This window comes from Rhinopithecus roxellana, chromosome 13 (genome assembly GCF_007565055.1).
Source record: "Rhinopithecus roxellana isolate Shanxi Qingling chromosome 13, ASM756505v1, whole genome shotgun sequence".
Taxonomy (NCBI): domain Eukaryota; kingdom Metazoa; phylum Chordata; class Mammalia; order Primates; family Cercopithecidae; genus Rhinopithecus; species Rhinopithecus roxellana.
In genome coordinates this window covers 18,550,659-18,567,723 of record NC_044561.1, presented here as the reverse complement: position 1 = coordinate 18,567,723, position 17,065 = coordinate 18,550,659, and the positions used below count along the sequence as shown (strand labels likewise).

Here is a 17,065-nt window from a genome sequence, read left to right as displayed (position 1 = left end):
TTTATAGAGACAGAAAGTACAATGGTGGTTTCCAGGGGCTGAGGAAAGAGGAAATGGGTACAGAGCTTCAGTTTTGCAAGATGAAAAAGTTCTAGAGATGAATAGTGATGATGATTGCACAATGAGGATGTACATGCCACTGAACTGTACACTTAAAAATGGTTAAGGTGATAAAGTTTAAGTGATCCTGTGATCCCAGCTACTTGGGAGGCTGAGACATGAGAACTGCTTGAACTTGAGAGGCGGAGGTTGCAGTGAGTCGAGATCGCACCACTGCAGCTGCACTCCAGCCTGGGCGATAGAGCAAGACCCTGTCTCAATAAATAAATAAATAAATAAATAAATAAATAAATAAATAAATAAAGTGTATTTGGGTTGGGTACAGTGGCTCACACCTGTAATCCCAGCACTTTGAGAGAGGCTAAGGTGGGCAGATCACTTGAGCCCAGGAGTTTGAGACCAGCCTAGGCAACACAGTGGGACCCCGTCTCTATAAAAAATACAAAAATTAGCTGGGTGTGGTGGCTTATAGCTCTAGTCCGAACTACTTGGGAGGCTGAGGCAGGAGGATCACCTGAGCCTGGGAGGCTGAAGCTGCAGTTAGCCACTGCACTACAGCCTGGGTGACAGAACAACACCCTGCCTCTAAATAAGCAGAGAAAGAAAATGTGTTTGTGTCACTACATCCCCTAGGTCAAGGTTAAAATCCAAAGTCCCTCAACTTTGAGTCAACTATCCATTTTCTTAGCAAACGGATAAAAAAAAAAGGGATCAAACAAGGCAAAAATAAGAGTTTTTCTATCAGTAGGTAGGGATTACCAAGGAAAATGCAAACTAAAGAGGCCGAGCACAGTGGCTCACGCCTGTAATCCCAGCACTTTGGGAGGCTGAGGCGGGCGGATCATCTGAAGTCAGGAGTTTGAGACCAGCCTGGCCAACATGGTGAAACCTCGTCTCTACTACAAATACAAAAATTAGCCAGGTGTAGTGGCGCACGCCTGTAATTCCAGCTACTCAGGAGGCTGAGGCAGGAGAGTCGCTTGAACCTCGGAGGCGGAGGCTGCAGTGAGCTTAGACCGTGCCACTGCACTCCAGCCCGGGCAACAGAGAAAGACTCTGTCAAAAAAAAAAAAGAGAGAGAGAGAGAAAGAAAATGCAAACTAAGGTTTTAGAGTTGATAATCTGGACAAATCTTGAAGCACGAAAGTCTTTTTAAAAAGAGTTCTGCTTAATTTGGCAAGACTGAAAAAAGAGCAAGAGAGAATGGCCATCAGGAGAGGTCCCTTGATACAGACGACAACCCTCACCGTGACACCATGCTGCCGGTGAGCGAGATTCCTTCTTATTTGCTGGAGATGGGCGTGGGTCACATTGTCTTTTAAGGCTCTAAAGCAAAAATACTGTGCAAAGAAAGGACACAACTGATTACAAGGACTGGAATCAGCAGCGTCTGTAAACCAAGAGCAGGTGAAGGCAGACCGCGCCTCACATGAGGGGAGAGAAGCGTGGTCACAGCTTCTCATAGCTGTTATTTCCCTGAGTGTTTCTCTACTTTGAGATTCACCTGGGAGTCTAACACAAGCCAGCCTGCGCAGCAGGCACTTAATAAATATTTGCTGAACCCTCCCTGCTGTCCATCTATACTGCACAAGAACAAACACACCCACACCAGGAGAGAACCCCATGATCCACACGACAATTCTACAGACCAAGGTAAACATCAACTGTTGCCTGTCAGAAAAAGACAGACTTTTTGTCCGTGGTGGTTTTGTGTTTTTGTTTGTTTACCATATGGGCTCAGTGCGTACATTTATATGATTATAAATGCAGTGCTGCTAAAATGGAAGAAGGAATCTTTAGTGAAAGGAAGGGCTGGGGTTGGGCCAGGATGGACCTGGATCCAGCTCCATCAATAAAGCCTAAAAGGCCAGGTGCAGTGGCTCACACCTGTAATCCCAACACTTTAGGATGCTGAGGCAGGAGGACTGCTTGAGCACAGGAGTTCAAGACCAGCCTGGCCAACAGAGGGAGACTCTGTATAAAAAACTAAAATATTAGGCCTGGCACCTGTAATCCCAGCACTTTGGGAGGCTGAGGTGGGTGGATCACGAGGTCAGGAGATCAAGATCATCTTGACTAACACAGTGAAACTCCATCTCTACTAAAAATACAAAAAATTAGCTGGGCATGGTGGCGGGCACCTGTAGTCCCAGCTACTCGGGAGGCTGATGCAGGAGAATGGCATGAACCCAGGAGAATGGTGTGAACCCCGGAGGCAGAGCTTGCAGTGAGCCGAGATCACGCCACTGTACTCCAGCCTGGGAGACAGAGCGAGACTCTGTCTCAAAATAAAATAAAATAAAATAAAAATAAATCTAAAAAATTAGTTGGACATGGTAGCATGTGCCTGTGATCCCTGCTACTTGGGAGGCTGAGGTGGAAGGATCACTTGAGTCCAGGAGTTCAAGGCTGCAGCAAGCTATGATTGTAACATGGCACTTTAGCCTGGGTAACAGAGTACTCTAATAATAATAATAATAATAATGATGTTGATGATGCTTCAACAGTGGGCATGGTGGCACACACCTATAGTCCCAGCTACTCAGGAGGCTGAGGTGGGAGGATTGCTTGAGCCCAGAAGTTTGAATCTAGCCTGGACAACATAGTGAGACCCCATCCCTAAAAAATAATAATGCCTCACAAATTGGCTAAGCAAAGCTGATTTGCCCATATTTCCCCAAGCCTTAGGCTTCAATTTTCTGAGACAGAAGTGAAGATATCAGACTGGATTAGGGGTTTTCATACTGTGCTTTGTGGAGCCCCACAGGCTCCTGAAAACATTCGAAGACCACCTCGTATAGCAAGGGAAGGGAACAGTAGCAGGTAGAACAGGGACAGACTCCCTGACATGCTTCAACCACAACATGGCTACTTTGACCTATTTTATAGATGAGGCTTCCGCCACTCAAAAGGGGTTTTTCCCATGTAAAAAAAAAAAAAAAGCTCAGGACTAAATCTCTGAGGTTCCTTTATAGCTCCAAACCCCTCTGACCCTACACCATTAGCACCTGTAATTCAAAATGAAAACAGGGACACCTACAATGAAAGGAGGGTTTCATGACTAAAACTCACCCATAGCTGACTGCGTTTAATGAAGGTGATAGGGGTCAGGGTACCCCAAGAGTGGATACCCAAGCAAGGCTGCCGAGTGGAGCCATGCCAGGATGCAGGGCTCTTACCAGCTGGCTGTGCCTGTGGTGCTCTTCTGCCATCTCACACTGGGCAGCTTCTTCTGCACACAGCAGCATGTCTGCCAGGAAGTGAAGGCCTCCAGTCTCAACAAGGTTCTGGCCCCTAAACAGTGCATTCTCAGCAAGCCACCTGAAGGGCCGTGGCTATCGGGGATAACACACGTGCCAGGTGGGCTGAGGTCCACCTCTGTCTACTCCTGATGACCCAAGGAAGCAGTGGGCAAAGGGAAACCCCGTCAGTTACTGATCAAACATCTGGTCTTGCACTTCTCCCCTTGAATGCTCATGAGATGAGAGGCAAAAAATACCTGAGATAAACTGCTACCAATTTCAGTAAACATTTAGAAATCACCATATCTAAAGCAGAATCTGCTCCTTTTTCTGTAACCACTGTTTTGGAATCACAATCCAGTCAGATGTCTGAGCTCAAAACCTTAGTTATTTTCTTTTCTTTTTTTTTTTTTTTGAGATGGAGTCTCGCTCTGTCACCCGGGCTGGAGTGCAGTGGCCGGATCTCTGCTCACTGCAAGCTCCGCCTCCCGGGTTTATGCCATTCTCCTGCCTCAGCCTCCCGAGTAGCTGGGACTACAGGCACCCGCCACCTCGCCCGGCTAGTTTTTTGTATTTTTTAGTAGAGACGGGGTTTCACCGTGTTAGCCAGGCTGGTCTCAATCTCCTCACCTCGTGATCCGCCCGTCTCGGCCTCCCAAAGTGCTGGGATTACAGGCTTGAGCCACCGCGCCCGGCCAAACCTTAGTTATTTTCAAACCTTTTCTCCTCCCACTCTCAGCTAATCGGTCGCCAAGTCCATCTGCTCTCTTCCTAAATCTCTTGGCTCTCTCCATCCCCTCCTGCTCTTCTGTCCCCACCCCCAACACCCTGCAGTTCATCCGACTCATCCCTTACATAGACTGGTAAGTGAGCCTCCTCCCATAACTGGTCTCCCACCGGTGCTAGCCTCTCTCCGCTAATCCAGAATTATCCTTTCCAACGCACAAATCTGACTGCATTTCTTTTCTTTTCCTTTTTTTTTTTTTTTAAGAGACTGGGTCTCACTCTGTCACCCAGTCTGGAGGGCAAGGGTGCCATCATAGTTCACTGTAGCCTCAAACTCCTGGGTTCAAGTGATCCCCCTAAAGCACTCGGATTACAGGTGTGAGCCACTGCCTCCAGCCTCTTCTCTTCTTAAAAACCTCTGATGCCAGGTGTGATGGTGTGTGCCTGTAGTTCCACCTACTTGGGAGGCTGAGGAGGGAGGATTGCTTAAGTCCAGGAGTTCAAGACTGTAGTAAGCTACCATTGTGCCTGTGAAAGCCACTGCACTCCAGCCTGGGCAACATGTGAGCCTGTCTCTAAATTTTAAAAAGTTAAAAAACCTCCAGAGGTTTCTGCATCTACCTTCCCACCATCTATACCTCTACAGCTCACTAGATTCTTGAATGCTTTTCCTCACCTCTAAACCTGCATAAATGTCATTCATTTTTGCCTTTTCCAATCTTCTGCAGTCTTCCCCTAAGACATCAACCTTCCCAACTTCTCATCTCCTATGACTTAAATTCTGCACAAACATTACCTCCTTGGCTGAATCTCCACAGTCGCTCTCACAGGACTTGATACAAACCTTTATGACAGTAGTTATCATGCCATATTTAAAGATCCATTTTCATGTTTATTTTCCCCACTAGACAATGAACTATCATTAATCTGAGCTTCCTCGTATCCAAGAATTTAAGCAGGAGTTTACACAAAGCAAGACTTTGATGAACAAAGAAAATGTGTGGATGAACATCCTAGGCAGTCCAAATTCTTATACTTGGGCACACAGTATGGTAGGGGTAGTGATTAAGAATATGGCTGGGTGGCCAGGCATGGTGGCTCACGTCTGTAATCTCAGCACTTTGGGAGGCCGAGGCGGGTGGATCACCTGAGGTCGTCAGGAGTTTGAGACCAGCCTGGCCAACATCTAGAAACCCCGTCTCTACTAAAAATACAAAAAAAAATTAGCCAGGCATGGTGGTGCATGCCTGTAATCCCAGCTACTCGTGGGGCTGAGGCAGGAGAACTGCTTGAACCAGGGAGGCGGAGGTTGTGGTGAGCCAAGATTGGGCCATTGCACTCCAGCCTGGGCAGCAAGAGCGAAACTCCATCTTAAAGAAAAAAAGAAAAAAAGAAGCATATGTACACAGGGCTGGATGCGGTGGCTCATGCCTGTGATCCCACTACTTTAAGAGGCTGACTGAGGCAAGTGGATCACTTTGGGTCAGGAGTTTGAGACCAGCCTGGCCAACATGGAGAAACCCCATGTCTACTAAGAGCACAAAAATTAGCTGGGCGTGGTGGTGGGCGTCTGTAATCCCAGCTACTCAGGAGGCTGAGACAGGAGAATCGCTTGAACCCGATAGGTGGAGGTTGCAGTGAGCTGAGATGGCACCACTGCAATTCAGCCTGGGTGACAGAGCGAGACTCTGTCTCAAAAAAAAAAAAGAGGCTGGGTGTGGTGGCTCATGCCTGCACGCCTGTAATCCCAGCACTCTGGGAGGCTGAGGCAGGTGGATCACCTGAGGTCAGATGAGTTCAAGACCAGCCTGGCCAACATGGAGAAACCCCATGTCTACTAAAAGCACAAAAATTAGCTGGGCGTGGTGGTGGGCGTCTGTAATCCCAGCTACTCAGGAGGCTAAGACAGGAGAATCGCTTGAACCCGATAGGTGGAGGTTGCAGTGAGCTGAGATGGCACCACTGCAATTCAGCCTGGGTGACAGAGCGAGACTCTGTCTCAAAAAAAAAAAAAAGAGGCTGGGTGTGGTGGCTCATGCCTGCATGCCTGTAATCCCAGCACTTTGGGAGGCTGAGGCAGGTGGATCACCTGAGGTCAGGAGTTCAAGACCAGCGTGGCCAACATGGCGAAACCCCATCTCTACTAAAAATGCAAAAATTAGCCAGACATGGTGGCACATGCCTGTAATCCCAGCTACTTGGGAGGCTAAGGCAGGAGAATCGCTTGAACTCGGGAGGCAGAGATCGCAGTGAGCCGAGACTGTGCCACTGTACCCCAGCCTGGGTGACAGAGCAAGACTCCATCTCAAAAAAAAAAAAAAAAGAATATGTACACAGGAGTTAAAGGCCCAGGATTTGAAAATCCTGAATCTGCCAATGACTTGTGACTTTAAAATACACTCAACTCCTCTGAATCTGTTTCCCTGTCTGTAGAATGACAATAGTGACACCTACTCCACAGCACTGCTATGAGGATGAAGCATAGTGTCTGCTACATAGTAAAAGCGCAATAAATGGAAGCTTATGGTCACGGTGACAGTATCACCAAGAAAAAGCCAGTGGTGGCTATTTCCACCACCTAGTGGGTAGAGAAAAGCACTTATATTATAATACCAAAAAATGTTCATCAGGAAAGTGGGATTACCTCTGAGGGAAAAGAAAAAGAATGCAATCAGGGAGAAGCAGATAGGTGTGCTAGCAAGGTTCTATTTTGAAAGTTGGGTAATAAGATACATAGTTGTTCATTTTATTATTTTTAAACTATAAATATATAAGTACTCTTTTTATACACAATCCCAATTAAACAAAAAATTTTAAGACTGCCAACAGAGAAAAGGCTGTTTTAAATCATTTGGCAATTGTTTCCCATGTATCTCATGACTTTCGTTTCACGTGCTGCTAAGCTCCTGCTGTCCTGGCTGAGGCAATGGACAGCCTGGGTATCTGAAAGGATACAGTGTTTCCAGTGAGTAAAGGTGCGCCGCAGGGCCATCTTCCTGGCCAGTTTCTCCACCTGGGCATGGTAGGCATACAAGCTCTGCCTCTGCTCCCAGGCCTGCTGCCAGTCACAGAAGTGTATCTGGAGCACGGTGACATGATGGAATCGCTCAGCCATCTCTGCAACAGAGAAATAACTGCTGCTCCCTCAAGGTTAGAAGATGAGCTGGAAACATCTTTAAGACAAGCTGAACCCCACTACTGGCGAGAGCAGGGGTTCAAGACCACACACACACACACACACACACACTGCTAAAAGGTTTTTTTTTTTTTTTTTTTTTTTTGAGTTGGAGTGTCGCTCTGTCGCCCAGGCTGGAGTGTAGCAGCACAATCTCAGCTCACTGCAACCTGTGCCTCCTGGGTTCAAGCGATTCTCCTGCCTGACTCCCGAGATGCTGGAATTACAGGCATGCGCCACCACCCCTCGCTGATTTTTCTGTATTTTTAGTGGAGACGGGAGTTTCACCATGTTGGCCAGGCTGGTCTCAAACTCCTGACCTCAGGTGATCTGCCCGCCTCAGCCTCCCACAGTGCTGGGATTACAGACGTGAGCCACCACGCCCGGCCAAAATACAAGTTTTTTTAAACCTTGCAAAGTCACTAGAAATCCCTGAGTTATATCTCCTCTCTCCAAGGAAAGAGAAAAGGTCTGTGATTTTAGGGAGGAGGGTGCTATAAAATCAGTTACATCAAAGGGCTGAGGCTTCTGGTTAGATACTGGTAAACAGGAATGATAACTGTTGCTTTCAAAAGGACTGTTTTACTTTTGCTTCTAAACAAATGACTCCTGGATAGGACTTAGAGATTGAGTTAATGACATAAAATTCAGCTGCCATGCTGGCATAGGCTTTTTTGAGCTTTCAGCCAACCTGATCCTGGCTGCCAGCTTCATCTCCTTTTAATGCTAGTCAGATAATGGTCTGATGAGCTAGGGCCAGGGAAGGGGATAGGAATCAGACCTGGAATTTGAATGCTGTAACTGGAGGCAGGCGTTAGTCTATAGCTTATCATGTTAAACAGCTTAATGCCTTCACATTCCAGGACTGGGCAACTGGACTGCTGGTCTGGGGTCACTATCCTCCAAAGAACACATTCGAACTCTCCCAAGAGACAGTGTTGGCAGCCTAAGAGATTTCTGCAGCGAGGTTTGGCTGAATGCCAGAGACCCCTAACCCAGTGTCTAGCACAGTGCTTGACTCACTTGGGTATAAACTCAATAAACTTAACTTAAAAACTGTACCAGTGTTCACATTTCTGTGTATTATTACTTCTGAATCTAACTGGGAAACAAAACCATATAAACAATATCCAAACAACTTGATATCAAAATCACATGTATTTGCATAATTGGAGACAAACAGAAACTCTCCAAATATCTATTAATAGAAGAATGGCTAGGTATATTAAGGTAAGCCATCCTACAAAATATGAATAGTTGTTAAAAAAAATAATAACATTCATAGCTGGGCGCAGTGGCTCATGCCTGTAATCTCAGCACTTTGGGAGGCTGAGGCGGGTGGATCACAAGCTCAGGAGATCAAGATTCTCCTGGATAACATGGTGAAACCCCGTCTCTATTAAAAATAAAAAAATCAGCAGGGCACCATGACAGGTGCCTGTAGTCCCATCTTCTCAGGAGGCTGAGGCAGGAGAATGGCGTGAACCTGGGAGGCGGAGCTTGCAGTGAGTGGAGATCACGCCACTGCACTCCAGCCTGGGCGACAGAGCGAGCCTCCATCTCAAAAAAAAAAAAAAAATTATGATAAATACTTAAGATGTAGGAAAATGTTGATTAACTGTGTGGAAAAAAGCAAGATACAAAGCCATAGGTTATCAACATATTAATCAAAATAATTACAATACTTACAGCATAATGAAAACCCTATTTAGATAAAAAATATACAGAAGAGGCCGGGTGCAGTGGCTCACGCCTGTAATCCCAGCACTTTGGGAGGCCAAGGCAGGGGGATCACCTGAGGTCAGGAGTTCAAAACCAGCCTGGCCAACGCGGTGAAACCCCATCTTTACTAAAAATACAAAACTTAGCTGGGCGAAGTGGTGGGCATCTGTGATCCCAACTACTCAGGAGGCTGAGGCAGAAGAATCACTTGAACCCAGGAGGCAGAGGTTGCAGTGAGCTGAGATTGCGCCACTGCACTCCAGCATGAGCAACAAGAGCAAAACTCTGTCTCAAAAAAAACTCTATCTATAGATAGATAGATAAAGATATATAAATAAAAGGCCAAAGGGAAATAAATGTGACTCAAGGATGATGTATTTTCCTCCTTAATCTCCTTTTACCAACATTTCTGGAGTAACATCATTATATTACTACTTAGTACAGTAGCAATGGCAGCAGGAGAGTGGAAATTGTGACCAGATCCTCTGTCTCGAGAGCCTGGAGCTTCCTACTCACCATTCTGCTGTCTCTTCACTCTGCGAACTTGCAGGTATTCAAGCCAGGCCTTCAGAAATCTCCGTTTTTGCCAGTGCCGATGGTGTTTCACCGCAGAGACAACCTTCTGTTTCTCCTTCTGGACATACAGGAGCTGTTCCCGCCACTGTGACCAAGCCTGAAAACCAGAGAAGAGGCAATAGTCAAAGGAGAGGTAGGAAAACAGGGTGAAGAACAGGTGGAAAGGGAAAAGAGAAAGACACACACACTGGAAAGGCTGAAATTAGAAATAAGGAAGTGGCAATCCCCTAGCGCGATCATAAGCTATGGGATTGTGGGGTAAAAGGGTCTTTAAGAGGGACATTCTGCTTTCAAAAGTAATTTTTTTCTGGATTAAAAAAAAAAGCAGCAGCAGAAGAAAATCAGCAAGCAGATGCCAGGCGCAGTGGCTCATGCCTGTAATCCCAGCATTTTGGGAGGCCGAGGCAGGCAGAGCACCTGAGGTCAGGAGTTTGAGACCAGCCTGCCCAACATGGCGAAACCCCATCTCTACTAAAAATACAAAAACTTAGCTAGGCATGATGGTGGGTGCCTGTAATCCCAGCTACTCAGGAGGTTGAGGCAGGAGAACTGCTTGAACGCGGGAGGCGGCGGTTGCAGGGAGCTGAGATCACACCACTGCACTCCGGCCTGGGCTACAAGAGTGACCAACTCAAAACAAAAACAAGCAGACAAGGAGCAGAAACAATCCGAGGGGTGACATAACTCATTCAGATTTGGGATAGGGGAGGGTCTGCCTTTTCTTCCAAAGTCAGAGGACGCTTACTGTGAAGTGGTCCTTTTTCAGGCAGATTAGTTCCAGGGATGCCTATCTATAGAAGCTAAGGGTCTACAAGGGTCTATAAATGCACACCCTTAGATCAGTGATAATGCATGTCCTAATCTGAAGATGACTTAGACAAAGATTTCATATCTTTTCTTCAACCTGTCACACCTCTCCTCTCCGTCCTCACAACTGAATACCATCGTTCCCATTTCACTAAGAAATAAAAGCAATCAAAAGAAAATTTCCTCAAAGTCCACCATGTTTAACCACCCACCTGCCCACGGGCTCTGTCCTCTCTCTCCTGCTACTCTGCTACTCTGGATAAACCGTCCATCCTCCCACCAAAGTCAGTCCCCTCCCAACCCTGTCCCGCTCTGGCTACATCGCATCTTCCTAAGTTTACCGCCTTGGCAGTTGCCCTCTTATAAATCACCAGTTTTCACTCTCTATAGATTTTTGAAATCAGCATATCGATGTGTTATTATTTTCCCCATCCTAAAAAAATTTCTTCAGGATGTAACAACTAAAAGCAATGGGTGACCTTTGATTAGACTATGGAAATGAAAATAGCAACAATAAACAGTTTTAATGTGAACTGCATGTTACATATTATCCTATCAATATTAAATTTCTTGGAATACAATAATGATATTATGGTTATGTGGGAGACTGCCCTTTTTAGGAGATACAAGCTTTAAGATAAACTTTGTGTCTATAATTTTAGAGCAGGTTGAGGCTGCAGTGAGCAGTGATCACACCACTGCACTCTAGTCTGGGCGACAGAGTGAGACCCCGTCTCAAAAAAATCAAACCAAACCAAACCAAACCAAACCAAAAAACCACAATGTTTAGGTTAAACTGGGTGAAACACAGTATCTACCTTTTCTATGATTTGGTGTTTGTCAAAAATAAAAAGTTGTGGGGGGAAGATTGCCATCACAAAATTACTTTCTGAAAGGAATAAACCAGTGATTCTCAAAGAAAGCAACACCCCTCTCTAGACTCTAGACCACACTGTGCCACCCAGCTAACACTTTGGTTCTTTCTGTTTCAAGCTCCTCAAAAGAGCTATTTTCTAATCTCTGTCTCCCAGGCAGGCCTTCCTGAGCCCACTCCCACGGCTTACTGAACGAAACCGCTCTTATCAAGTGCATCGGCAATCTCCACGTTGCTCAATCCAAAGGTAAGATTTCAGTCCTCATCTCCCTTGATCTGCCAGAAGTGTCTGACAAAGCCTCCTCCTTCCTTCACCTGGCTTTTGGGATGTGTCCGGGTCCCTGCTTTATGTTGCTGACTCCCACCTCTGTGCAACTCGCAGGCTCAGCCCTAGAACCTCTCCTCTAGCTACACTCACTCCCTTTATTTTTTCACACACCCTAGTAGGTTTTTTTTAAAAAAAGAGATGGGGTCTATGTTGTCCAGGCTGGTCTTGAACTCCTGGATTCAAGCAATCCTCCCGCCTCAGCCTCCCAAAGTGCTGGGATTTACAGGCATGAGCCACTGCACCCCGCCCACTCTAGTAACTTTACATACCATCTGCCTACTGAGAACTCCTGAATTTCCCAAACGTACCTCCTATCCTGGCCCCATCCTCAATATTCCACACATATATCCCAATATCCCACTGCTTCCTTAACATATCTTCTTGTGGATATTCAAAAGGCCTATCAGGCTGAAGATACAGAGGCCAGAATTGGGCTCCTCCTAATTTCTTTCCACCAACCTGCTTCTCCTGCAGTCTTTCCTATTTCAGTAAATGGCACTCCATTGTTACAATTCCCTAGGCCAAAACTTGGAAGTCATCTTGGACGCTAAAACTTCATATCTCATCCATACGTCTTTTAAAGATGTCGGTTACATCTTTAAAAAATATCCAGAATCCAACTACCGTCTTCTTATCATCTTTGTGCAAAATCTCACCTGGAATTTCATAATAGCTTCTTACCTGTTCTCCCTGTTTATATCCTTGATCATCTCTGGTTATTTATTTATTTATTTAGAGACAAGGTCTCACTCTGTCACCCAGACTGTCAGACTGAAGTGCAGTGGCAAGAATACTGCTCACTGCAGCCTCAACCTCCTGGGCTTAAGCAATCTTCCTGCCTCAGCCTCCTGAGCAGCTGGGACCACAGGAATGCACCACCATGCCCAGCTAATTTTTTTTTTTTTTTTTTTTTTTTTTTGAGACAGGGTCTTGTTCCATTGCCCAGGTTAGAGGGCAGTGGTGCAATCATAGCTCACTACAGCCTCAACTTTCCAGACTCAGGTAATCCTCCTACTTAGTCTCCTGAGTAGCTGGGACTACAGACACGTGCCACCATACCAGGATAATTTTTTGTATTTTTTGTAGAGACAGGGTTTTACCTTGTTGTCCAGGCTGGTCTCAAATGCTGGGGCTCAAGCTGTCCACCTGCCTTGGCTTCCCAAAGTGCTGGGATTACAGACATCTGCCACCATGCCTGGCTCTGATGCATTCCTAACACAACAGCCAGAGTGGTCCTTTTCGGTTTGCTTTAATTGTTAGGTCACTTAAATCTCTCTGTTTTATTTGACAATTTCCCTTCCTGCTTTTTTTTTCTCTTTCATGCCATCAATCTACTAGAGAAATCAAGTCATCTATCCTATAAAATGTCCTACATTTTGGATGTGGCTGACTGTAATCTCGAGGTGTCTTTAACTTGTTACTCTGACCCCTGTATTTCCTATAAACTGAGAGATTCGCATTAGGCTTGGAGTCATGTTCAATTTTTTAGGCAAGAACAGTTCATGAATGCGGCTGGGTACTTCCACTTACATAGTATCATGAGGCGCATCATGTCTGGCTGCCATAGTTGTAGCAATACCAAGACTGTTTGGTGGATTCAGATGGCAGGTAGCCAGATTTCTCCTGTATTTTCCCACCATCCTCTCACCTAGTGATGGCTGCCTAGATCTGTGTCCTCATTAGAGGTGGCAAAACAGCAATTTTCTATTCTAGTACTCCTTCTGCATTTATTAACTGAAATTCTATAAAGAAGACTTCTCTCTCATTAACCCTCTGGTTTCTTGGAGTTAACAGTTTATACAGGAAACGTGGGATAAATGCTTAATTTTTTGCCTTAATTTTTTTTTTTTTTTGGAGACGGAGTCTCGGTCTGTCGCCCAGGCTCGAGTGCAGTGGCCGGATCTCAGCTCACTGCAAGCTCCGCCTCCCGGGTTTATGCCATTCTCCTGCCTCAGTCTCCCGAGTAGCTGGGACTACAGGCGCCCGCCACCTTGCCTGGCTATTTTTTGTATTTTTTAGTAGAGACGGGGTTTCACCGTGTTAGCCAGGATGGTCTCGATCTCCTGACCTCGTGATCCGCCCGTCTCAGCCTCCCAAAGTGCTGGGATTACAGGCTTGAGCCACCGCGCCCGGTTGCCTTCATTAATTTTTAAAGAATTGAGTTACTCCACTAACAACCCAAAATCACGACCGATGAGTTCCACTTTCTTTTAAAGTTATTTCAAATGCATGAATTTTATGTACTTGATGTTTTCAATCTATTGGGCTCAAGTGATCCTCCTGCCTCAGCTTCCTGAGTAGCTGGGACTACAGGCACCACCATGCCTAGCTTATTTTTTAATGCTCAAACTTTTCTATCTTAAGCCCCGGGAACCCTTCCAAATTGGTCCCTGAGTCCTTCTGACACAATTCCATTAGCTTTTGTTAAGTTCCTCAGTCTTCAGCACACTATGTCCTAGGTGTATCTTGTCTATTTCCTGCCCCAGACCTATAATCAGCCATTTCTCTAAAAAGCCCTGCTTCTTATTAGTGGGAAATAGTTAAGACCACAACTTGGGCACTGGGGATACTAAACGCTATATTACTGGTCATTGCTTCTAAGTCTTTTCAGTAAATAGTTAGAAATGCTTTTTTTTTTTTTCCTTTTTTGAGACAAGGTCTCATGCTGTCACCCAGGCTGGAGTGCAGTTGGCACAATCTCGGCTCACTGCAACCTCTGCCTCCTGGATTTGAGTGATTCTCGTGCCTCAGCCTCCTGAGTAGCTGGGATTACAGGTGCCCACCACCACCATGCCTGGCTAATTTTTTTATATGTTAAGTAGAGATGGGGTATCACCATGTTGGCCAGGCTGTTCTCGGACTCCTGACCTCGGGTGATCCACCTGCCTCTGCCTCCCAAAGTGCTGGGAGCCACCGTGCCAGGCCAGAAATGTATTTATGGTTATATATACACATATATACACACACACACATATATATATACACATACACATATATATACACATACATATATAATTGAGTCCATATTGATATTTACAGTTACAATTGCAGATTTAATTTCTTTAATTTTTATACTTGTAATCTTTTCTATTGAAGATCTTTATTCCTAACAACACTGCCATAATTATTTGCTTTACCTTACAATGTAACTACAATACTTTCAATATAACAATTTCAAACCTCCTAGTAACAATAACACTTGTTTAATAAGAATGTGGTTTTAGATTTCTTAGCAGTTCATTATGTCCTTTTAACACATTCCACCAGGGTGAACAGTCAAAATACTGTATTTTAAAGTTACTTGAAGTAATTATTTTCTGTGTAGTCATTGCCACAAACTTGATATGTTTATTTCAGTTTGTTTTGAAAATATATCAATTGCTTTTTTATTTACTCTTGCTTTGTAATTATATAAAATATTTGCATAGTTCCGAAGTTAAAACTATGTAACAAAGTCAATTCACAGAAGTACTCTATTCCTATACTCTTCCCTCCCTCCTCCTATAAGTAACCATTTTTTGGTAAGTTTTTCACTTATTTTTCCATTATTCCTTCTTGAAAATATAAACAAACACAGACACACACACACACACACACCACAAACACACAGACACACATTCATATATATCCTTCCCTTTCTTACTCCAAAAGCAGTACACTATGAATCAGAGAATCCTGTTAAGAGGTAGGTACGGCCGGGTGCGGTGGCTCAAGCCTGTAATCCCAGCACTTTGGGAGGCCGAGACGGGCGGATCACGAGGTCAGGAGATCGAGACCATCCTGGCTAATACGGTGAAACCCTGTCTCTACTTAAAAATACAAAAAACTAGCCGGGCGACGAGGCGGGTGCCTGTAGTCCCAGCTACTCGGGAGGCTGAGGCAGAAGAATGGCATAAACCCGGGAGGCGGAGCTTGCAGTGAGCTGAGATCCGGCCACTGCACTCCAGCCTGGGTGGCAGAGCAAGACTCCGTCTCAAAAAAAAAAAAAAAAAAAAAAAGAGGTAGGTACAATCATGTTACTCCTCTGCTCAGAGCCAGCAGCTCTTCACCTTCCCAGGAATAAAAGTCAAAGCCTTTTTTCTCAGGTGCTGCCTGCAAGGCCCTACGTTCTGGTTGTTACACCTCATGATCTCATCCTTCCTACTCTCCTTCTCAAGCTCGGCAATATGAGATATATCAAATTCATAGATGAAATGACTCAATATGACAATTTTTCTAACCTAATAAGCTGTCAGTATATTGCAATACAAATCCTAATAGGCTTAGCCAGGTGCAGTAGCTCACGCCTGTTAATTCCAGCACTTTGGGAGGCCAAGGCAGGCAGATCACGAGGTCAGGAGATCGAGACCCTCCTGACTAACACGGTGAAAACCCATCTCTACTAAAAATACAAAAAATTAGCTGGGTGAGATGGTGGGCACCTGTAGTCCCATCTACTTGGGAGGCTGAGGCAGGAGAATGGTGTGAACCTGGGAGGCAGAGCTTGCAGCAAGCCAAGATCGCACCACTGCACTCCAGTGGTGGGTGACAGAGCAAGACTCTGTCTCAAAAAAAAAAAGAAAAAAAAAAATCCTAGTAGGCTTTGTTATAGAACTTGACAAGTTGATCCTAATATTAATAACAAAGAGTACAGAAGAACAATTAAGACAAGTTTAAAAACAAAACAAGAATAAAGGGGATTCTCTCAAATATAGAGCCTTAAGAGCTATATGTCGAGTAGGAATAGTAATAAACAGCTAGCATTTATCAAGCATTTCCATATTCCAAGCATTGCTCTGAGTATATTATTAAGAACTGGATCATCCTACTAAAGCCTCAACAATCTCATGAGGTACGTACTATTATGATCTACTTACAGATAAGAATTCTGAGGTACAAACAAGGTGAAATAACTCATTCAAAGGCACAAAGCTAATAGGTGATAGAGGCAGAATTCCACTGGACAGTCGTAAGAACCTACACTCTTGCTTACCTGCTTCATCAAATTATAACTAAAAGAGTATGGTATTTGTATGGTATGGATAGACAAATACATGAATGCAAGAGAGCCGAGAAACAGATCTGTGAATAATTAAAAGAAACTGGGGGCCAGGCATGGTGGCTCATACCTGTAATCCCAGCACTCTGGGAGGCAAAGACAGGTGGATCAGGAGTTCAAGACCAGCCTGGTCAATATGGTGAAACCCCATCTCTACTAAAAATACAAAAATTAGCCGGATGTGGTGGCGCACACCTGTAGTCCCAGCTACTTGGGAGGCTAAGGCAGGAGAATCGCCTGAACCTGGGAGGCGGAGGTTGCAGTGAGCTGAGATCGCACCACTGCATGGAGTCTCAAAAGAAAAAAAAAGGATGCTCTCAGTAGTATCGTTCATAATTATAAAAAGCAGAAGTAGTCAACAGTCCATCAGTAAGCAGATAAACTGTGCCTTGTTTATACAATGGCATAATATACACAGTTAATAAATTTCTGTCTATCCACATAGATAGGGCCAAGCAGGGTGGCTCAGGCCTGTAATCCCAGCACTTTAAGAAGTCAAGGTATGAGAATTGCTTGA

The 17,065-nt window shown here is 45.0% G+C and overlaps 1 protein-coding gene across 17 annotated transcripts in view; it reads right to left on the bottom strand.

Annotated features, from left to right (window-relative positions):
• SFI1 (SFI1 centrin binding protein) overlaps positions 1 to 17,065 on the bottom strand; it is a 122,572-nt gene that overhangs the window by 37,405 nt on the left and 68,102 nt on the right. For all 17 annotated transcript variants that reach the window (XR_004052649.1, XR_004052650.1, XM_030914657.1 and 14 more), the window contains 4 exons: positions 9,442 to 9,598; positions 6,984 to 7,145; positions 3,240 to 3,310; positions 1,308 to 1,400 (listed from right to left, as the gene is read on the bottom strand). Coding sequence is in view for 15 of the 17 variants with exons in the window: in XM_030914657.1 (XP_030770517.1) it covers positions 1,308 to 1,400; positions 3,240 to 3,310; positions 6,984 to 7,145; positions 9,442 to 9,598 (483 nt within the window). In the remaining 2 variants the exon portion in view is untranslated. The remainder of the gene's footprint in view (positions 1 to 1,307; positions 1,401 to 3,239; positions 3,311 to 6,983; positions 7,146 to 9,441; positions 9,599 to 17,065) is intronic.